Consider the following 22,462-nt stretch of genomic DNA (forward strand, 5'->3'; position numbering starts at 1 on the left):
GAACTAAATGTTCTAGTTAAAAGGCAGAGATTGTCAGGATGGAGGAAAAATGCAGATATAAGGATATATAAAAAGTTGAATATAAAAGGATATGAGAAGATACTAGACAAATACTAATCAAAAGAAAGTTGGCTTGGCTATATTAATATTGCTAGAGGTATTAATAGAAGGCTACTACTAGTTATATAAAGGTAAAAGACTCAATAGAGCAGTTTGACATACCATTTGTAAACTTGAATATATCTAATTATATACCCTCAGAATATATAAAGCAAAAATTGACAGAACTGTACCATTGTAGTAGATTTTAACACAACCTTAGTATTTCATCAAGCTGACAAAAATTAGTAAGTATATAGCACACTAAATAGAATTTTCTGTGATGATGGAAATGTTCTACCCTGCACTGTTCAGTACAGTAGCCACTATTTGCATGTGGCTCTTGAGCACTTGAAATATAGCTAGTATGAGTGAGAAAATGGAATTTTAATTTAATTTAATTTTTATTAATACAAATTTAAATGGCTACATGTGGCTAGTATCTATTGTATTGGGCAGTGCAGGTGTAGAGGATAGGATTGTGCTTTTCAAATCTATTATAAATGTAAAATATCTATAGAGATTAATGAAAGAAAGAAAGAAAAAAAAAGCAATTTATAATTGAAAGCTTTTTTACTCACATCCAGTGGTTGATGTTAGCTGTAGGCTGGACTCTTAACTGGGGTTTTTGAAAAGAATACTACCTTGTGCCTTCTCCATGTGTTCTGGGATTCCTCAGATGATTCTAGCTCCTGCCTATGAATTGCCCTATCTGATGCTGAGTGGGACAGAAATAAACTGTTCCTGTCAAGCCCTTCTTTAATTGAAGATTCATGAGCAAAATAATGTTACCTTAAGCCACCAAGTTTTGGGCTGATGTGTTACACAGCAATAGAGGACTGAAACAGATATCTAGGGAGATTGTTAAAACGTTGAAAGATATAAAAAATACTTTAACAATGGAGTGTGTGATTGAAAACACTCTATCTTAAAGATGTTGCTTCTCTTCAAATTGATATATGGATTCGATGCAGTTACAAACAAAATCTCAAATTATCTTTTTATAAAATTTCTCAAGCTTGTAGACTGTTAGTGGGCCAGAAAGAGCCAAGTTACTCCTATAAAACAAGGAGGTGGGACTCACCTTATAGAGATCAATAATTATAAACTATGGTCAGTAAGACTGTAATATTGGTAAAGGGATAGAAAAATTGACTCAAAAGCAGATTTGAGATACCAAAACAGACTGATACGTATGAAAAATTGAGTAATGGAAGATATAACATTGGACATCAAGTAAATGAGGGAAGCTGACTTGGCCCAATGAATAGGGCGTCCGCCTACCATATGGGAGGTCCACGGTTCAAACCCCGGGCCTCCTTGACCTGTGTGGAGCTGGCCCATGCCCAGTGCTGATGCGCGCAAGGAGTGTGCCCCGTAAGGAGAGCCGCCCAGTGCCAAAGAAAGTGCAGCCTGCCCAAGAATGGTGCTGCACACATGGAGAGCTGACACAACAAGATGACGCAACAAAAAGAAACACAGATTCCTGGTGCTGCTGATAAGGATAGAAGCAGTCACAGAAGAACACACAGCGAATGGACAGAGAGAGCAGATAGCAGGAGAGGGGGGAAAGGGGAGAGAAATAAATTAAAAAAATAAAAAAGAGTAAATGAGAAAATAAAATTTTAAGAAAAAAGAGTAAATGAGGGGAATGGATGTGGCTCAAGCAGTTGGGTGCCTGCTCACACATGGGAGATCCCGGGTTCAGTTCCCAGGGCCTTCTAAAGAAGACAGGCAGACCCAACGAGTAGACAGTGATGTAGACACAGCAAGCAGACAGATGAGGAAGCCATCTCAGGGTGGAGGGGGAGTTTAATGATGAATTTTCCAGGAAATAGTGTTAGATACTTTTTTTTTGTAATAAACTTTATTTTTAAAGAGGTTTTAGATTACAGAAAAAAATAAATAGAAAGTATAAGGGATTCCCATGTACTCCCGTGTACTCTCCCACATCATCCCCTGCTTTTTTTTAAAATGTAGCAGTACAGTTTATCAGGATGTATCTGTAAAAGCCACTCATTTAAAAAAATGCACATTTGAAAAATGACTCACTTGTGGTAAGGTCTAATCCACCTACAATAATCATCTAAAAAAATAAACTATCATTGTGACGTTTATCAATACTTCACACATCTAACATACTGAAAGAGGCAGCCAACATGATTGTAACTTCTTTAAAGCCAAAAACTTAAGCACAAATCAGAATTAGAGAACCTTCAGGATGTTCACATTTGCATGCATTTTTGGCTGAACTTTCGAAGATTCCACATATAACAAAACCACAACTTTGAATCAAAATGAATATTAAAAACATTTAAGGGAAGCAAATGTGGCTCAGGCGACTGGGCTCCTGCCTACCACATGGGAGGTTGCTGGTTCGAATCCCAGTGCCTCCTAAAGAAGACAGTGAGCTGGTGCAACAGGCTGGCATGGCAAATTGACACAGGAGGTACAAGAAGAAAAAACATAATGAGAGACTCAAGAAAGCAGGGAGCAGAGGTTCCTGGTGACCCCTAAAGAAGACAATGAGCTGACGTGATGGGCAGACATGGCAATCTGATGCAACAAGATGGTGCAGCAAGGCATGTGAGGAGGAAAAACAGAATGAGAGACTGAACAAAGCAGAAGTGGACGTGGCTCAAGTGATTAGGCACCTCCCTCCTACATCAGAGGTCTTGGGTTTCGCTCCCAGTGCCTTCTAAAGAAACAAGGAAGATGAACAGACAGCAAGTGAAAAAACAACAAGGGAGTGGGGAGAAACAAATAAAATAAATCTTAAAAAAAAAAGTTCTTTAAAAATAAAAACAAATAAAAACATTTAAGCCTTGTGACAAACTTCCTCTACAGAAGCAAGGGAAACAGAGTCAATAGTAAGAGCAGTATATTTCTAGGAGAGAAAGCAATCACTTATTTCCTTTATCATAAAACAGAAGTCAATGAATGAGTCAACATTTTAATAACACTGATCAAGTTATTTATTATTCAAGAATTTGCTTTTCAAGTTATTTTAAAAATGTATCCATCCATATATTTGGATAAAATTAAATTTATACATCGAAATATTTTGCTTAGGGAAGTGGATGCTTAGAGAAGCTCAACTGATAGAGCATCCGCCTACCATATAGGAGGTCCAGGGTTTGATACCCAGGGCCTCCTGGCCCATGTGGTAAGCTGGCCCATGTAGAGTGCTGCCATGTGCAAGGAGTGTTGCCTCACACAGGTGCCCCCTGCTCAAGGAGTGCAGCCCTGTGCAAGGGATACAGCTCCACGCAGGAGTGCAACCCGCCCAGGAGTGGTGCTGCCCACACAGAGAGGTGACGCAGGAAGATGATGCAACAAAATAGACACAGAGAAGAGACAGTACGAGATGCAGCAAACTAGGGAGCTGAGGTGGAGCAAGAGAATGATCACCTCTCCCTCTCCAGAAGGTCCCAAGATGGGTTCCCGCTGGAGCCACCTAATGAGAATACAGCAGACACAGAAGAACACACAGTGAATGGACAGAGAGCAGACAACCGGGGTGGGGGTGGGGGGATGGGGGAGAAATAAGAAAGAAAAAAAATCCATTTTGCTCAGAATTCTTAAGTATAAACCATAACTTACCAAAGCTTAGTCCAAACACTACACAATAATTTACCATTTAGATTTATATGCTTCATCTGAAAAACTTATATAACAAATAGGAGTTTTGCCCTGTTTCTCCAGAATAAATGTCCCTATGTCTAAAACTTTAAATGATAATCAAAAAAGGCAGTTTCAAATAATTCATGCTATACAATTTCCTTCAGCAGGTTTTGATAAAAACAGCCATCTGGTGTTGGAGCACCATCTTCCTTCTCAGTTACAGTCTCTACAATCCCAGAAGCAGACACAGTAACCATTGTTTTATTTGTCTCAGCGATAGCTGCACAAACAGCAACAGTCTCATTACTTTCAAAGTTATAGTCAGGAATTGACTTTGGTGAGAAATCTGTTACTTCTGCTGATGCTTTACTCTTTTTAATCTTCTATGCCACTTTCTGCTGCTCCTGGAGTGTCCTTGCCCAAGAAAGATCCTCTTTCCATATTTCAGGGTTCATTGGATAGATGTGAAGGGCTACTTGAAAACTTTGAATTGCTTCATCCCTTTTCTCCTTTGGCTCTCTGTTGTCACATCATTCTATTGTCTGTCTTCTTATCCTTTAGTTCACCCTTCCTAATAATCTTCATTTCTAAACTCTTCTCCAAATCTCTCACCCTTGTTTTTTTCCTTTGAGTCTGCAGCATCCCCTGTAGTATCTCTTGCAAATCTAGTCTTTTGGTAACATATTCTATCAGTTTTTGTTTGTCTGTGAATACTTTGAACTCACCCTCATTTTAGAAGGAAAGCTTTGCTGGATACAGAATTCTTGACTGCCAGTTTTTCTCTTTTAGTACCTTGAATACATCATACCACTTTCTTCTCTCATCCTTGCTTTCTGATGAGAGGTCGGCACATAATCTTATTGAGTTTCCCTTTTATGTGATGCTTTGCTTTTTTCTTGCTGCTTTTAGAATCCTCTTTATCTCTGGTATTTGTCATTGTGAATAATAGGTGTCTCTGGGTAGGATTTATTCTCTTGAGGGTGCATTGTCCTTGGCTATTGATATTTATGTCCTTCATCAGGGTTAGGAAGTTTTTGGTAATTATTTCCTCAGATATTTTTTTTCTTCCCCTTTTCCATTCTCTTCTCCTTCTAGGACATGAATAATGTGAATATTTATGCGTTTCACGTTGTCATTCAATTCCTGAGACTCCGTTCCATTTTTTCCCTTCTCTTCTCTTTCTGGTCTCCTGTCTTTTACAGTTCAGATGTTCTGCCTTCAAAATCAAGAAGTCTGTCTTCAATTCAGATCTGTTCTTATGTGCCTTTTAATCTCATCCAACATGTCTTTCACTCCACAAGGTCTGTTACTTTTCTTTGCAGGCTTTCAAATTATTCTTTATGCTCGCCCAGTGTCTTCTTAATATCCTTTATATCTTTAGTCATATTTCCTTTAAATTCTTTGAAGTGATTTTGTAGAGTTGTGTGATTATCAATGATTAATTGTCTTAAATCCTGTATCTCTTCAGGATGTTTTGGTTTGTTCATTTGTCTGGGTCATCTCTTCCTGTTTCCTAGTGTGGCTTGTAATTTTTTGCTGATGTCCAGGTATCTGAATTGGTGAATTTACTCTGATGATTAATATCTCTCTCTCATCTATTTTTTTTTTCCCCACAGCTCTTCTTTGATATTTGGTTCAATTTATTCTGTCTTTAAAATTTCCCAGTTTGAGTTTTCAAAGTCAGGCCAGGGACTCACTAGGGGGGGCACAGATTTTCTCCCAGGGGTTGTGTACAGAGAGCAGTTTTTGTCATGCAGTTTCCAGACTGACCAGCTGATGGTGCTAGTCAGTGCACTTTTACACAGAGTTGTTTCAGTCTCGGCTTTACTGTGTTTCTGTGTTGAATCCCCAGATTGGAGATTCAAAGTGGGCTGTGCTGGTTGAATTCTCTGAGGAAAAGTATCCCAACCTCCCTCCCTTTTCCCTTGAAACAGCTGACAGGGAGGAAGATGCCTGCTTCCCTCTCAAGCCAGCTGCAGTGAGCCAGCTTAATATCTTGGGTGTGGGGGAGGGGAGCCCTTCCAGTGCCTCAAGGGTTTAGTAACTCAGTTTGTCATTTCTGCTTCTTAATCTCTCTCTCCCTCACCCACCTGGAAGTTGTGTAGCACTGTCCTGGTCTGCTGACCTCCAAAACAGGTCCCTTGGACAGCTTTTGGCTCTTTCTCCATTGTTTTTCTGAGAGCTTTCAGCACTTCTTGTTAGTCCATTGCCATCTTCCCACAATCCTTGTCTACATCCTGTCTTAATCTGCCACAGCTTCTATGACAAATACAACACAGTAGGTGGGATTAAACAGCAGGGATTTCTTTTCTCATGGTTTTAGAGGCAAGAAGTCCCAAGTCAAGGTATTAACAAGGCCATACTCTCTCTCTCAGTCTTTAGTGTTCAGTTAATGACTTGCTGTAATCCTTAGCATTCTTTCACTTGCATCTTTGCTTCTGTCATGTGGAGATGCACTTGTTTTCCTTTGGCTTTCTCTGACTTCTGACTTCACTTTATAAGGCCTCCAGTTTTGTGGAGTAAGGCCCATCCTGATTGAGTTTGGCCACACCTAAATAGTATCTTAGAAGATTCTAGTCACAAATGAGTTGACACTTTAACTGATAGTACACCTTCAAAGGGTCCTATTTACAAATGGGTTTACACCCACAGAATTTGGATTAAGATTAAGAACATGTCTTTTGTTGGGGTACATGATTTAGTCTATCACAGATATGTTGATTTTTCATATGGAAGTCAAACCTTGCACCATAACATATCAATTTTGAGTCAAGGCAAATACTTCAAGGTGAAAGGCAAAACTATAAAGTTTTTAGAAAGTAGTACTGAAAATACAGATTTCTTACAGCTAACATGGAAATTCAAGCCTTAAAGGAAAAGAATAAAACTCAACTGCATTCAAGTTAAGAACTTGTTATCAACTGATGAGGCACATATATAGAGAAGATATTTGCAACACATGTAACTGTTAGGATTAGTATCCAGAATTTGCAAAGAAATTCTATGAATCAATAAGGAAAAGTCAAATAACCCAAAAGATAGATGGATGAAATATTTCATCAAGGAGAAATTTGAGTGGACAGCAAACTTAAGGTGTTTATCACTTGTTAGTAATCAAGGAAACTGCAGATGAAAACTATTGTGACATAGCATTTCAGATCTACTAGAGGGGCAGAACTTTTAGTCTGATAATAAGTGTTGACAAGATTTCTCAATAGTCAGAATATTTGTGTCCTTCTGGTTGGAGTGAAATTGATAACCACTTTGGAAAAAATTTGGCCTTACTACTTAAGTTCAGGGTGTGCATATACTATATAATCCAACAACTTCCTTCCTAGGAATACATCATAGGGAAACTCTTACCCTTCTCTACCAGCATCCATGCCCAATCCTGTTAAGAGTAGCACTATTGTAAAGACAAACATATGGAAACATCAACCATGGAGTGAAAAAGTAAACTGTGGTATAGTCTTGCTATAGAATATTATACAGCAGTGAAAATAAATGAATTATAACTGCATACAACAACAGAATATTCCCAGGAGTTGCAGAAGAATGACTGCATTTGAATAAAGGCCCGAACATGCAAATCTAAAGAACATATTGTTTTAGAAATTTTTTATGAGCAAGAAGAAAGGCAATGAATAGGGAAAAACCTAATTTAGGGTAGTAATTACACTGGAGAGAGGAGAGTCATACAAAGGACTTTAAAGATAATTATATATACATATTTTTTAATGAGTGGTGATTACATGGATGCTTTTGTTACTACTTTATATATTGTATGGTTTAAGTATTTTTAAACCCTTTCATATTAAAAAGTCATAGTATTTTGGAGTTGGAAGGGATCTTAAATGTCATTTAGTCCAACTCAATCAAGTGCATTTTAGTGTTATTTAAAATGGATTCAACCCAAGTAGATTGTAGATTCCTTAGTGACAAGGATTGTATCTTGAACTTAATGACTGGGTTTTCAAACCATAATTGTAGGCCTATTATATGATAAATTACCTCATAATATGATAGAATATTAAAAAGCATGTGTTTTGGTTTGTTAAAACTGCTGATACAAAATACTAGAAATGGATTGGTTTTTATAAAAGGAATTTATTAGGGTAAAAGCATACAGTTCTAAAGCTATGCAAATGCCCAAATCAAGGCATCATTAGAAATGTTTTCTTGCCAAAAGTCAGCTGCTGGTTTCTGGACTCTTGCCCCATGGCAAGCCAAAATGGCAGCCTCTCCTTGCTTGGGGCCTGCTCTGCCTCTCAGCCTCTCGGGGTTTCACTTGGACTTTCTCTCGGCCTTTCAGGGTTTCTCTTTCTTCCTGCAGTCCTTTCTCTCATGTGGCAGGGTCAAAATGGTGATTGTCTTTCTGTGTGTGTTTCTGCTTTCAGTTCTCTGCTTAATTAAGCTTCCTGCAAGAGGGTATTGTGCCTCACTGACTTAGTCCAATCAAAGACTCTAACGTGATCTATTAAAAGAAGTGATCTAATCAAAAGATCCCTTAACTGAATCTAACCAAAAGGCCCCACTTACTATAAGGTTCCATGCACAGGAATGGGTTAGCTAAAGAACATAATTTTCTGGGGTCCACAAAAAGACAAACCAGAACATCAGGCCTGTCCCAGAAAATCCAAAGATATGGTTAGCATAAGTATACTTATTGTATTCCTTACGGTCTTTTTTTTTAAAATTTTTATTGTGGTAACATATACAACATAAAATTTCCCATTTTAATCACTTTCAAGCATACAATTCAGTAGTATTAACTATATTCATAGTATTGTGCTACCATCACCATCATTACCAAGACTTTTCCATCACCCTAAACAGAAACTCTTTGTTTCTTTCCATACTCCATTCCTCCTCCCCCTGCCCCTGATAATGTGTAATCTACTTTCTCTCTCAATGAATTTACATATTCTAGTTATTTCATACAGAATATTCATAAATATTGAATTTAAGAAAAAAAATTACAAAAGAATACATTTATTGAAAAAGTCAAACATGCGGTATTTTATAATGAAAGAGTAAAATATCTCCTTCCCATGTTAATAATTTAGTTCAATAACTCTCTTTCCAAATCTTTCTGCGTACTGAAACAAACATATGTACCTATCTTTTCTTTGGGAAAATGGGACTATAATAAATACATTTCCCTAAAAGTTGGATTTTTAACCTATCAATGTATGATAAACATTTTTTCAAACTATACATATAGAGCTAACTTTCAGTAGTAGCATAATATCACCTTTGGTATTGTGGTGGTATGGATCCCAGGAAGATGTGTTCTTAAACTTGATCCTTTCTCATGGGTGTGAACTCTTGTAAATAGGACCTTCCGATGAGGTTACTTCAGTTAAGGTGTGGCCCAGCTAAATCAGAATGGGTCTTAGTCTGTTATTGAAGGTCTCGGAGAGAAAAGAAGCAGAGGGAGTAACCAAAAGCCGAAAGTTAGAGGAACCTGGAAGAAAAAGGACAAGCCGGGGGAGGCTACCATGTGCATTGCTATATGACAGAAAAGCCAAGGACCACAGATCACCAGCAGCCAGCCCCAGAATGCCACAGTCTTCTGGGAGAAAGCATAGCCTTGATGACACCTTGATTTTGGACTTCTAGCCTCAAAACCATGAGCAACTGATGTGGAGATGGTGGCCACAGGAATTGCTGATTGCAGGGAGAGGGAGGAAGAGCTGTGATATGGGGCATTTTGGGGGCTTGGAGTTGTCCTGAATGATATTGCAGGGACAGATGCAGGACATTGTTTATCCTGCCATAACCCACTGGATGGACTGGGGCAGAGTGTGAACTACAGTGTAAACTGTGGTCCATGTGATGTGGCAGTGCTTCAGGGTATGTTCACCAAATGCAATGAATGTGCCCTACTGATGAAAGGGGACGTTGATGGGGAGGAGTAGGGGGTGGGGTGGGGAGTAGGGTATATGGTAACGTTATGTTTTTTTTGTTTTTGTTTTTTTTTAAAGATTTTTTATTTTTTATTTATTTCTCTCCCCTTCCCCTCCCCACCCCCCCCCCCCCCTACCTCTGTTGTCTGTTCTCTGTGTCGATTTGCTGAGTGTTCTTCTTTGGTCCACTTTTGTTGTTGTCAGCAACATGAGAATCTGTGTCTCTTTTTGTTGCGTCATCTTGTTGTGTCAGCTCTCTGATTGTGCGGCGCCATTCCTGGGCAGGCTGCACTTTCTTTCGCGCTGGGCGGCTCTCCTTACGGGGTGCGCTCCTTGCACGTGGGGCTCCCCTACACGGGGGACACCCCTGCGTGGCAGGCACTCCTTACGCACATCAGTACTGCACATGGGCCAGCTCCACATGGGTCAAGGAGGCCTGGGATTTGAACCGCGGACCTCCCATGTGGTAGACGGACGGACGTCGTACCCACAGGGCCAAGTCTGCTTCCCCACGTTATGTTTATTAATGTAATGTTTTGTGTGATCTATTTATTTATATAAAAAAAGACAATAAAAGTCAAAAAAACCCACAAAAAACAAAAAAATAAAAATAAAACCATGAGCCAATAAATTCCCTTTGTTTAAGCCAACCCATTGCATGGTATTTGCTTTAGCAATGAGGAAACTAAAATAGTTGTGCTTGATTTTTTTTTTTTTTAACCATTCCATCCATTAAGACATCTAGGTTATTTCTAGGTTTGGCTGTTCCAAAGAATGTTACAGTTATGTCATTAAGTATTAATGCCTCTTTTTTTCTTTCTTTCTTTTTTTTTTTGAGGTACTGGGTGCCAGGGATTGAACCTGGGACCTTGTATGTTAAGAGCTGGTGCTCAACCACTGAGCCACATCGGCTCCCAAGTTGGCTTTTTTGTTTGTTTTGCTTGTTTGTTTTTGTTTTTTCTAGGACGTACCAGGAACCAAACCTGGGACCCTCCGTGTGGGAAGCAAGCTCTAACTGCTTGAGCCTCATTCATTCCTCCCCATTTATTCTGCCCCATCCCCCTTGGCTCTCTCATCTGTCTGCTTGTTTTCTGCTCACTGCGTCTGCTCATTGTATCTGCTCATTGTCTCTGTGCCCAACATTTATTTATTTTTTTATCCCCTGCCCCCCCTTGTGGCTTTTTTTTTTTTTTTTTTAAAGATTTATTTATTTATTTAATTTCCCTCCCTCCCCTGGTTGTCTGTTCTTGGTGTCTTTTTGCTGCGTCTTGTTTCTTTGTCCGCTTCTGTTGTCGTCAGCGTCACGGGAAGTGTGGGCGGCGCCATTTCTGGGCAGGCTGCTCTTTCTTTTCACGCTGGGCGGCTTTCCTCACGGGCGCACTCCTTGCGCGTGGGGCTCCCGTACGCAGGGGACACCCTTGCGCGCATCAGCACTCCTTGCGCGCATCAGCACTCCTTGCGCGCATCAGCACTCCTTGCGCGCATCAGCACTGCGCATGGCCAGCTCCACACGGGTCAAGGAGGCCCGGGGTTTGAACCGCGGACCTCCCATATGGTAGACGGACGCCCTAACCACTGGGCCAAAGTCCGTTTCCCCCTTGTGGCTTTTTGCATGCTATCTGCTCCCTGTGTCCATTCGCTGCAGGCTCTTCTGTGTTCTCTCTTTTCTCCCTTGTTTTTGTTGCGTCACCTTGCTGAATCGGCGCTCTGTGGCATCTGCGGGCCGGACGGTGCTCCGTGGTGCTTGCGAGCCCAGCAGTGCTCTGCGGAGTGCGGGCAAGCCTGCCTTCACAAGGAGGCCCCAGGACGTGAACCGAGGACCTCCCATATGGTAGATGGGAGCTCATCTGATTGAGCCACAGCCGCTTCCACGCCATTTATTCTTGTAAGATAGATTCCCATAAGTGAAGTGTTATGAAAGTGCCAGTTTCACCACATTGTAGTCTGCTGTGAATATTATTCCTTTTCTTTTTAAAGATTTACTTATATTTATTTATTTCTCTCTCCTTCCCTCCCCCCCCCCATTGTTTGCTCTCTATGTCCATTTGCTGTGTGTTCTTCTGTGTCTGCTTGCATTCTTGTCAGTGACACTGGCAATCTGTGTCTCTCTTTGTTGCATCATCTTGCTGCGACATTTCTCCATGTATGCGGTGCCACTCCTGGGCAGGCTGCGCTTTTATCGTGTGGGGCAGCTTTCCTTGCAGGGCGCACTCCTTGTGCGTGGGGCTCCCTACGTGGGGGACAGCACTCCTTGCACGCATCAGCACTGTGCATGGGCCAGCTCACCACATGGGTCAGGAGGCCCTGGGTTTGAAGCCTGGACCTCCCATGTGGTAGGCAGACACTCTATCAGTTGAGCCAAATCCGCTTCCCATCTGAATATTATTTCTTATCCCTCTGTCAATCTGATGGGTGAAAAGGGGTTTCATTTGGTTTTATTTGCATTCCTGACTGTTAATGTGATTGTCTTTTCATTTATTTATTGACCACCTGCATTTCCACTTTAAAAACTGTTTAGAGCCTGCAATTTTACTTTTGGGTTATTTTTTCTTTCCACTTCATATCCTGTTACAAATACTTAGATTTTGTTTATGGTATCTTTTATGACAGCTACTGAAAATTTAAAAATTTATCCTACCTTGAGATTAGATAAACATTCTAAGTCTGGCTCTTTGAGATATAATTTATATCCAGTAAAATTCACTCTTTAGGCATACAGTTTATTGAGCTTTAACAAATATGTAACCATCACCATTACCAAGATACAGAATATTTCCATCATCCCAGAAAGTTCCTTCATGCCTCTTTGGGTTTTTTTTTTTATTTCTCTCCCCTTCCCTGCCCGTCCCCCCCCGCCCCCGCAGTTGTCTGCTCTCTGTGTCCATTTGCTTTGTGTTCTTCTGTGTCCGCTTATATTCTTGTCAGTGGCACCGGGAACCTGTTTCTTTTTTTGTTGTGACATCTTGCTGCATCAGCTCTCTATGTGTGTGGCACCACTCCTGGGTAGGCTGCACTTTTTTTGTGCTAGGCAGCTCTCCTTACGGGGCGCACTCCTTGTGCGTGGGTCTCCCCTACACAGAGAACACCCTTGTGTGGCACAGCACTCCTTGTGTGAATCAGCACTGTGTGTGGGCCAGCTCATCACACGGGTCAGGAGGCCCTGGGTACTGAACCCTGGACCTCCCATGTGGTAGGTGGACACTGTATCCATTGAGCCAAATCCGCTTCTCCATGCCTCTTTGTAATCAATCTCCTTCCCCAACTCCCAGCCCCAGGCAACCACAGATCTGTTTTTTGTCTGTATAGTTTTTCCTTTTTCAGAAAGTTAGGTAGATGGAATATAGAATATAGCCTTTTGTGTCTTGCTTCTTTCACTTAGTTTTACCCTATGCAGATTCATCCATGTTGTTATATGTGTGAATAGTTTGTCCCCGTTTATTGCTGCATAGTATTCCATTGTATGGATAGACCACCTTTTGTTTATCCATTCTCTCATTGATGGATATTTGGATTGTATCTGTCATGATAGGTAATTCAAAACAAAATGAAAGAAGAAACTTGATTTTTTAGCCTTTATATGGAAAGAGAAGGGAGTTCTTTCTCTGTTCAGATCTCACTCCATCTTCCTATCTGGAAAAAGTGCTAGCAAAGTAGCAAAATGCTGGGCCACAAAAAGGAAAGAGGAGAATGCAAAAAGCTAGAAATTTGAAGACCTAAAGTTAAAAGCAGAACAAACATAAGGTGAAATATATTTATTTAGTAATCTAATATTTTCTTTTGTTTCAATTGTATTTGTCTTTTATATTCAACTCTTAATTTTTTTAGGATAGTTAAGCTTTTGACCTAGGTATGTTTGATAATGAATTAACTGAGTTGAGTAACTGGAGTAGATCATGGCCAAACTTAAATGTTCAGTTCTGTGCCATTCAGCTTCATTTTGTCCCATGTTCCTCTAGACCAGGGGTTCTTAACCAGGGATCCATGTACCCCTTGAAGATTTCAGTGGGTCTGTGAGCTTGAATTGAAAAAAAATCAACTGAATTAGATGTCCAGCATGATATGCATGTTGCCTTGTCAAATATTACACTGCAGTTTAATGTTCTTATTCAAGGGAAGCGGATTTGGCCCAACAGATAGGGTGTCTGCCTACCACATGGGAGGTTCAGGGTTCAAACCCAGGGCCTCCTAACCAGTGTGATGAGCTGGGCCATGCACAGTGCTGATAAGCTCAAGGAGTGCTGGGCCACACAGGGGTGTCCCCCACGTAGGGGAGCCCCACGCGCAAGGAGTATACCCTGTAAGGAGAGCCGACCAGCGCAAAAAAAGCGCAACCTGCACAGGAATGGCGCTGCACACGTGGAGAGCTGACACAGCAAGATGACGCAACAAAAAGAGACAGAGATTCTGGGTGCCACTGACAAGAATACAAGCGGACACAGAAGAACACACAGCAAATGGACACAGAGAGCAGACAACTGGGGGGGAGGGGTGGGGAAGGGGAGAGAAATAAATAATAAATAACATTTTAAAAAATGTTCTTATTCAAGGTAAAAAAGTCTGCACATTGACATGTTTTGAAAAATAAAATTTAATTTAACTTACCTATATTTTTGATGTATTGGATTATTATTTAATATGTTAAGAAAGAAGCACATATGTATAATATTATATAAATTTTTTTTATTTTAGTAACTAATTCAATATATTTAACTGATTTCCTTTGTAATTTTATGTGACATATTTATTAAATAATACACAGTATAGTGTGGACTTAGTATGATTTTTATTTTGCTGTAGTGTATTCTGAGTGCAGTGGATAATGCCTGCAAAAAGGTTGGTAAGGATGGCAGAGATGGTTTTATGATGCCGTGGGAAATTTTGAATTTCTAAATGTTTGCTGAAAATGACTATTTGAACAGATGTTGAGCTGTGTTAGGTTACCAGGTATTGAAATTATGAGAAAGTTGTAAAATGTAATTTTGAATAATCCTAAAATTTAATTTAAAGACATGTCATAAAATTGCCCCTTCTGAGAAGGGGTCCATGGCATTTACCTAACTGGCAAAGTGGTCTGTGGAACAAAAAAGATTAAGAATCCCTGATCTAGATCCTAACTTCTGGTCCCAGCAGTTCTTTCAAAGATATTTTCTCTCAGTCTCCTGGTTTGTCCTCCTACTTAGAGAAGCAGCCTTGGATGAAGTATGTGCCATATTAAAAAATATGAAGATGGGGGAGAGGGGGCAGTTGTTAGGCCTAAATGAACATAAGCTGAGAGAATGTGAGGGTAAGAAAGCACCTATGAGAACATTTCCCTTAGGTTGCTAAGTGTTGGTTTTAATAATTTTGAGCTTTAACCACAGTGATTTTCCTACTGTCAGGGACATGAAAATGAGAATCATAAGCAAAATGTCCGTTGGTTTAGTCAAAAAATTTCAGTAAGTATTTGTTGAGAATTTAGTGTGTGTTATTTACTATACTAGCTGCTAGGATGTAAAGATGAATGAATTAGGTCTTGTAGGCATTGATAAGGATTTTTATCTGTATTTAAGGAGCCATTGAAAGGTTTTAAGCAAGAGAGTGACATGATTAATTATGAACTCTGGCAGGAATGTGGCGGCAAGAATGAACGTAAATTACATTATTTATTGTAGCAAAAATTTCCAAATAATCCAAAATATCAAATAGAAATTGGTTTAAAAAATTGAATACTGACATAAAATGTGCTCATAGAATAATGAAAAGCAGGCAACAAAACAATAACAATATTTCTATTTTGTTGAAAAATAAAAAATTCAAAGATGGAAACAAACAGGAAATATATCAAAATTCTAAAACTTATCTCTGAACAGTAGTATTTTACATGCTTTTTTTCCTTTTTCAGTATTTTCTAAAGTAACTATAGTGTTACATGTATAGTTTTCCTTATCAGAATAAAAAAGGATTTTTAAAAGTAGTCTATGTATTATCAAAAAGGACCATGTTTTCTGTAAACCTACAATTTCTCAAAAAAAGGACCAAAACTTGCAACTAGAAACTAGGTAACTCCAGGCACTTCTGAAACTTGGGCATTGTTTTTTTTTTATTTGATATTTAGAAATGACTTTGTCTGTATTAATCAATCAAAGAGGTGCTAATGCAAAATACCAGAAATCTGTTGGCAGATTATAATGGGTATTTATTTGGGGTAAAACTTACAGTTACAAAGCCCTAAAGAGTCCAACGCAAGGTTGGTTTTTCACCTAAGTCAGTAGCCACGTGTTGAAGCAAGATGGTTGCCAAACTCTACAAGGGTTCAGCCTTCCTCTCTCTCAGCTACAGTCTGGCCTAGGGCTTGTCTCTCTTCCTGGGGCCACAGAATCCAAGTTCTCTCCTCTTCCAAGTCATGATAAAGTTCTCTCCTTTGGCATCTATAGCACACTTCCTGCGTATCTTCCTGCGTATCTTCTGTGTCTTCTTGAATGAGTGCCCATTTATATCCGCCCACCAAGGGGGTGGGGACCCTACTGATGTGGTTGAATCAAAGCCTTAATCTTATCATAATTTAATCAACGACATCTCAGCTGAATCTAATATAATCAAGGGGTATCAAACCCTGAGGAACAGACCAGCCTACAAACATAATCCTTCTCTTTTTTTGGAATTCATAAATAATATCAAACTGCTACACTGATCCTTACCTTATTTTTCATTCTTTAGCACAAGAGAAAACGACGCTCCACACCTTTAACTTCTTCTACACTTCTTCCACAAGCGACAGAGAGGAGCTCTTATTTACAGACTACAGAGATTTCACTGTGGACTGTAGTGGCTGCTATTCAGGCTGTGGAGAAGAAGATGGAGTCACAGGCTGCCCGGCTACAGAACCTGGAGGGACGGGCGGGGACAGCGGAGAAGAAGCTAGCTGACTGTGAAAAGATGGCTGTGGAGTTTGGGAACCAGCTGGAGGGCAAGTGGACCGTGCTGGGGACCCTGCTGCAGGAGTACGGGCTGCTGCAGAGGCGGCTGGAGAACATGGAGAACCTCCTACGAAACAGGAACTTCTGGGTCCTGCGGCTGCCCCCAGGCAGCAATGGAGAAGATCCCAACGTAGCACCCTTGAGGATTAAAAGTGAGGTAAGAAGGGATTGGTTGTGTCCGTTGCACCTCTATGTCAAGAGGAGGCTCAGATTCCTCATGGTTACTGGATGCAATCCTCCTGCTTTCAGTTGTAGGCACTCTAGGCTCCATGGTGTGGTGGTTGTCCTTCTTCAACTCCATCTTAGCTGAGTGAGGTGAGTCCAATAAATCAGATTGTAGGAGCTGGAGTCTGTTGAGGCTCAGGGCCTGGTTATCATATTGTCAGTAAAAAGATTCAATCCCCTAAATATATCTGAAACTACAATTCCAGTAAAGTAGCATGATAGTCTTATGAAAGGAGATCCCCTCTGGGTCCAGTTTCATCACGCAGAAACACCAGCTCCAAAGAAGGGCCATCTGTCATGGCAATGAACCCTATCTGCCATGACCATAGAACCCGTGGGTCCCTTTAGCCCTCAAAGGAACCAATACCTGGGGATTGTATCTACTTCATCTGTCTCTTAGATTCTGCTCAGTTGTGCATAAGGGCAATCCTTCTGACAGCCTCCAGACTCTTTTTTAGAGACTTGTAGCCATATAAACTCATTTCTCCTTTCCATTTCCCCCTTACATTAGGTCAAACAGCATTTTAAAGTCATGTTATTATATGTAGACAGGGAGCCCAGCCATTTATTACTTAAGATTCTAAATTGCTGTCTTTTCTTTCATGGCTGTGACTAGAGGCCCTCATTATATGGCATTTGTGATTTCAGGTGTCCAGGTCATTTGAAAATGATGGAGTCTGTTTTTCAGAGCAGGAATGGGAGAATCTGGAGGACTGGCAGAAAGAGCTTTACAGAAATGTGATGAAGAGCAACTATGAGACTCTCGTCTCTCTGAGTAAGTAGAAATTTTCTTCTTAAAATTCTCTCTCACATGTCCTACAATTCCTGGCCAGTAGCTTGTGATGCAGACAACATTTGTGTTTCTGGTTGGCTTTTTGGATATTCTGTTGGTCTGTGTGGGTTGAAATATGGGTTACAAAGACGTTTGGAAAGGTCTCCATGTTGTGCCTTTAGAATTTCTTCTTGGTGGTCACATAGGCAGTTCTTTATAATGGTAACTGATAGATATCATGATGTGTTGTAGTGCTATATAGCTAGGGCTCCTCATATTGCTTTATAGTATTTAAGACTGTTTGACAAGAAAGCATGCATTTCCTGGGATGAGGCAGGCATCAAAGTCTAACCAAAATATTTTTCTTTGTATTTGGCTGGAATTACTGCCAGTCATTGTAGTCTCAATGTTTATTTCTTGTTGATTAGTAGGTGTAAATCTTTATATATAAAATATTAACTATTATGTAATAAATGCATTTTAACTTGATAAACAAAAATCTTTCAAAAACTGGGTCCACACAGACCTAGAGGACCAGGGTGACTGGAGCAGGGTGTGGGGGAGGGGGTGGGGAGGGACGTTGAAATGAGGCCTGAGAGGTAACCGTGTGCCCTCGGCTGGATCCTATACTCTCTTAGTGCCTGTTTCCTTGTCTGTTACTGTGGGGTGTAATAATAGTGCCTACTTTACCTGGCAATGCTTTAGTAAGGGTGAAATTAGATACCCTGAAAGGAAACACTGCCAAAACTTAAAAAGACATATATACGTGATGAAGTGGTGGTGGTGTTGGAGAGAAGATGAGTGGGCTCTGGAGCCTGACTGCTTGAAGTGCAAGTGACTCTAATGCAAGAACAAGCAGAGGCCCACATTCATGAATAGATAATTAAAATTTGCCATAATTTTCTAATTGTACCAAACTTCTAGGGAAAGTGGTAACAACAGTAGCATTTGAATCTTGTGAAATTTCAGTATTGACTCCCTGACATTTGGTTACCTTGCTTACTAGCAACTAACCAATGTTCAGTGAGTTTCTACTCTTTTCTGGACTCAGACTGTCATTTCCAATCCAGAGGTTCTCGGCCAGCCAGAGGGAGAAGCCGAGCTGGGTACAGAAATGCTGGATGACTTGGAGGAGGAGGGCCCTGGTGGTGGCCACCCAGGTGAGTGGCTTTAGAATGTTCTGCCTCCGTCACCACCACCCACTCTTGCTGGAGCCTGTGGTGAGCTTTCCCACGGTTAAACTGCCAAACCCTGGTTACTGGTTACCTCATCTGGCATTTACTTATTCTAGACTTTTAAAAATTTATTATCATCATTACTTTGCCTACTTTGTGTGTCTTAACTTCTTACCACTATATGGAGTCCTTAAAATTAATGACTGTCTCATACTTCTTCATGGCCTACAAAATAGTGCAAATGATAGACTTCAATCAAAACATAATGCAGATTGAGAGTATAGTTGGGTCAGATCTGGGTGAGAAGCAGGGCAAGAATTAGTAAACATGGTAATTTGGGGAAAATATGCAAGAAGAGCAGAACAGATACATGATTCTAAGCTATAGGTTTAAAATATAAACTTATTGGTTTATATTTTTAAGATATAGGTTTGTTTTTTTAAATTATTCATAATTTATTATTTTAACACTCTTAAATTAGTAACTTGTTACGGTGTATTTTGGCAATTTTCACAGGGATTAAATATAAATCTGTACATAGGCTTGGAGAACTCTCATTTTAAAATTTTGATTTCCAGTCAACCTGTTTATACATGAATCTAGGTTTAATTTTTACCAGTCTTAGAACCCAGTCAGCCTCATCTTCCTCCAGATTGTCCTGAGTCACTTATTCCTGGGTGCTTTGAAACCCAAGAAACCAAAGGTGCTAGAATTTAATCTTTCTTCTTGGTCTTCTTTGTATTTGCAGCAGATGGGGTTATGATCAAACCGGAGATGCAGTACCAGCCTGAAGGCTCTGAGGATCTTTCTGGAGAATTCTCAGGCATTGCTGAAGAAGAGGCTTTCCTAAGCCCGGAGCAAGCAGAGTTCTGGAATGGTCAGGGCAGTTCTGTCCTCTTGGAGTCAGGTCCTGGGGACACTAATCTGGAGGAGCCCATTGAGGGCAGTAGAGACCCTAGCAGTGGCAGAACTCTGGGCTGCCACCTGAAGCAGAAATCTAATAGGCAGGTACAACTGGATCAGGAATGTGGTCAGGGGCTGAAGCTGAAAGGGAACACTTCCAGCCCCTACAGATGTTCTGAGTGCAAGATCAGCTTCCACTATAAGCAGCAGCTGGCCATGCATCTGCGCACCCATTCAGGGTGGGAGTCTTATACAGCCTCAGAACCAGAGGAGAACCTTAGGCCTAGGCCTCGGCTTAAGCCCCAGCCCAAAAAAGCAAAGCTGCATCAGTGTGATGTGTGCATGAGGAGTTTCAGCTGCAAGATAAGCCTGGTGACCCACCAGCGCTGCCACTTACAGGAGGGACCTGCTGCAGGCCAACATATCCAGGAGAGGTTCTCACCCAACAGCTTGGTTGCTCTGCCTGGCCACATCCCTTGGAGGAAAAGCCGGAGTTCCCTCATCTGTGGTTATTGCGGCAAGAGCTTCAGCCACCCATCCGATCTGGTGCGGCACCAACGCATCCACACAGGTGAACGGCCCTACAGCTGCACCGAATGTGAGAAGAGCTTTGTCCAGAAGCAGCACCTACTGCAGCACCAGAAGATCCACCAGCGGGAACGGGGTGGGCTGGCTCTGGAGTCTGGAAGGCCTAAAGGCCTGCTTTAAGAGTGCCAGCCCCTTGCCCGTCTGGGGGGCGGAGGGGCATGGCATTGGTACCCCCAAAGAGTCACTGCAGAGTCACTCACTGATTTCTTTCTGAGAGGAAGGCAAGGCAGACCCAGTCACCACTGATATGCCTTCCCTTGACCCAAGTACCAGGCCAAGCTCAAAGCCTTTCTTGAAAACCATGTGGAAGAGGAGCCTCTTGGGCCAGGCCTCTCCATACTGTCTTTACCCTGCTGCAGTTTGATGTCTCTTTGGCCCCTTCACGTCTCTGGTTTTCCCATACGTGCTGTTGCCATGCTCGGGTTGGCTCTCCTGATCCCTTCAGGGACGGTAGCTGGTTCCAAGGTCCGTCACAACCTTACATGTCTTCTCTTAGGGTTGAGTCGAGCCAGAGGGCTAAGTAAGTATGTGGAAGAAATCTGGGAAGCATAATCTTCCATTTCCTCTTCTTTTGTAGTTTCTTTGTTAATAACAAGTAGAAGAAATAATTTAAATGTACTGCTTACCCTGCTCTGAAGAAACTTTTTTGGAATTAGATTTCAGTTGATTTTTTAAAAATATAGTCCAGCACTTGTTTTTTAAATTTGAAGAATTGTAGGAGTTGTTCCTAACATGGGGACTGGGCCTACCCTCTAAGAGGGAATAGTTTATGGGGCTCTTTTAGCCCATCCACACTTAGGCCAGAGATTAGGGGTAATAGTGCTGGATTCCCTCTTGTGGGGGGGTACTTAGCACTCTTTAATGTGGCTAACTAATCTCAAAAGGACCAAGGGGAAGAGGGTTGGAGAAGACCCTAAAGCCCCTGCTGAGAATAAGGATTCTTATAAAGGAGCTGAGTGTTAAAGCAAAGGTTAAATTCTGAACTACGGTTCTCGCCCTGCATTTAGATTTCTCACCAGACCCCTTACTTCCTCTTTCAATCCCATCCTAGCTGTGGTTCTGCAGCCTTCCAGGGTAGAAATCTATTTTGTTGAATAAAGTTTCTCAGATTGTACTAGTGGTTATTTGAGTCTGCTCATGTTATTACACCAGTTGTCATTTGAGTATATTTAGATTACACAGTCTCCAAATTAGTTCTGGGACTGACTATTCCAGAGATGATGGAGAAAAAGTACACAAGATTCCTGTCTCAGGAAGGTTGAATACCTGCCCCACTGTTGTTTGGAGAAATAGAAGTGGGCTCCTAGGTCATGTGTGAATGTCCCCTCAGATGATTTGCAGTTGCCTAGAATAAAATTTGTCATAGCAAAAAAGTCTTCATATTGGATGTTTTTCTCCATTTGTCAAGACGTTTTTCGTGAAGCCACGGTAGAGGTAGTGCCTGACTTGTAACAGTGACAGAGGGGACTGATGGCAGCCTAACTTGTATTTTCACTTTTAACAGACAAGAGTGTGTACAGTATTCACACGGCTGTGTGTGTGATGCTGGAGAGCTGGAGACCATTTGGGTTATCTGTTATTGGGAGGTAGATAAAGTATGGTGAGTTCACCAGGGGGTACTAGGTAGCAGTTAGAAACATTGGCTTAGGTACACATGTAGCCACATGGATCAGTCTTGAACACATAATGCTGAGTAAAAAAATATAGACTGAATGAGCTCTATAACACAATACCATTTATGTAAATTAAAAATGTATACACACAAACATTTGTAAGAACACAGAAACCAAAAGATACATATTAAAGACATACATTGATTTGCCTATGGGGGGAGGACATGGACTGGCAATAAAAAGGAATAAATTAAATAAATAGATAAAAATAAACTTTGGGCCTTTGTAAAGGTCTGGGATAGTCTTGTTACAGAAAATAAATAGGGAAGGAAGTTGTTATAGGACAGGCACTGTACTAGGTGCTTAGCTTCTTTTGTGGATGAAAACCTCTGGAGCTTCTGTCCTAAGTTTTTTCTATAACCTTTTCTTCCCCCATGCTTTTTTGGTTTTATAGATACTCCCTTTCTCCCATCCTTGATTACCTCTACCTCCCAGTCTTTGTTGAGCCTTTTAATTGACTAACCTACCTTGCATTGTAGGGGGAAAAGCCAAGTACAAGATTTGGCCCTGGTTAAGAATTCTCTTAAAACAGATGGAG

General features: G+C 40.9%; 1 protein-coding gene across 2 annotated transcripts in view; it reads left to right on the forward strand.

The window, feature by feature from the left end:
* The window catches only part of ZNF212 (zinc finger protein 212), a 39,333-nt gene extending 17,709 nt beyond the window's left edge, over nt 1-21,624 (forward strand). The window contains exons 2-5 of one of the 2 annotated variants that reach the window (XM_004484250.3): nt 16,329-16,745; nt 17,462-17,588; nt 18,656-18,745; nt 19,509-21,624. In XM_004484250.3, the coding sequence (XP_004484307.1) occupies nt 16,329-16,745; nt 17,462-17,588; nt 18,656-18,745; nt 19,509-20,371 (1,497 nt within the window). In that variant the 3' untranslated portion in view covers nt 20,372-21,624. The remainder of the gene's footprint in view (nt 1-16,328; nt 16,746-17,461; nt 17,589-18,655; nt 18,746-19,508) is intronic. The other variant, XM_004484251.3, reaches the window with a different exon arrangement.
* Nucleotides 21,625-22,462: the final 838 nt, after the last annotated feature.

This window comes from Dasypus novemcinctus, chromosome 5, assembly GCF_030445035.2.
Source record: "Dasypus novemcinctus isolate mDasNov1 chromosome 5, mDasNov1.1.hap2, whole genome shotgun sequence".
In the NCBI taxonomy this organism is placed as follows: Eukaryota; Metazoa; Chordata; class Mammalia; order Cingulata; family Dasypodidae; genus Dasypus; species Dasypus novemcinctus.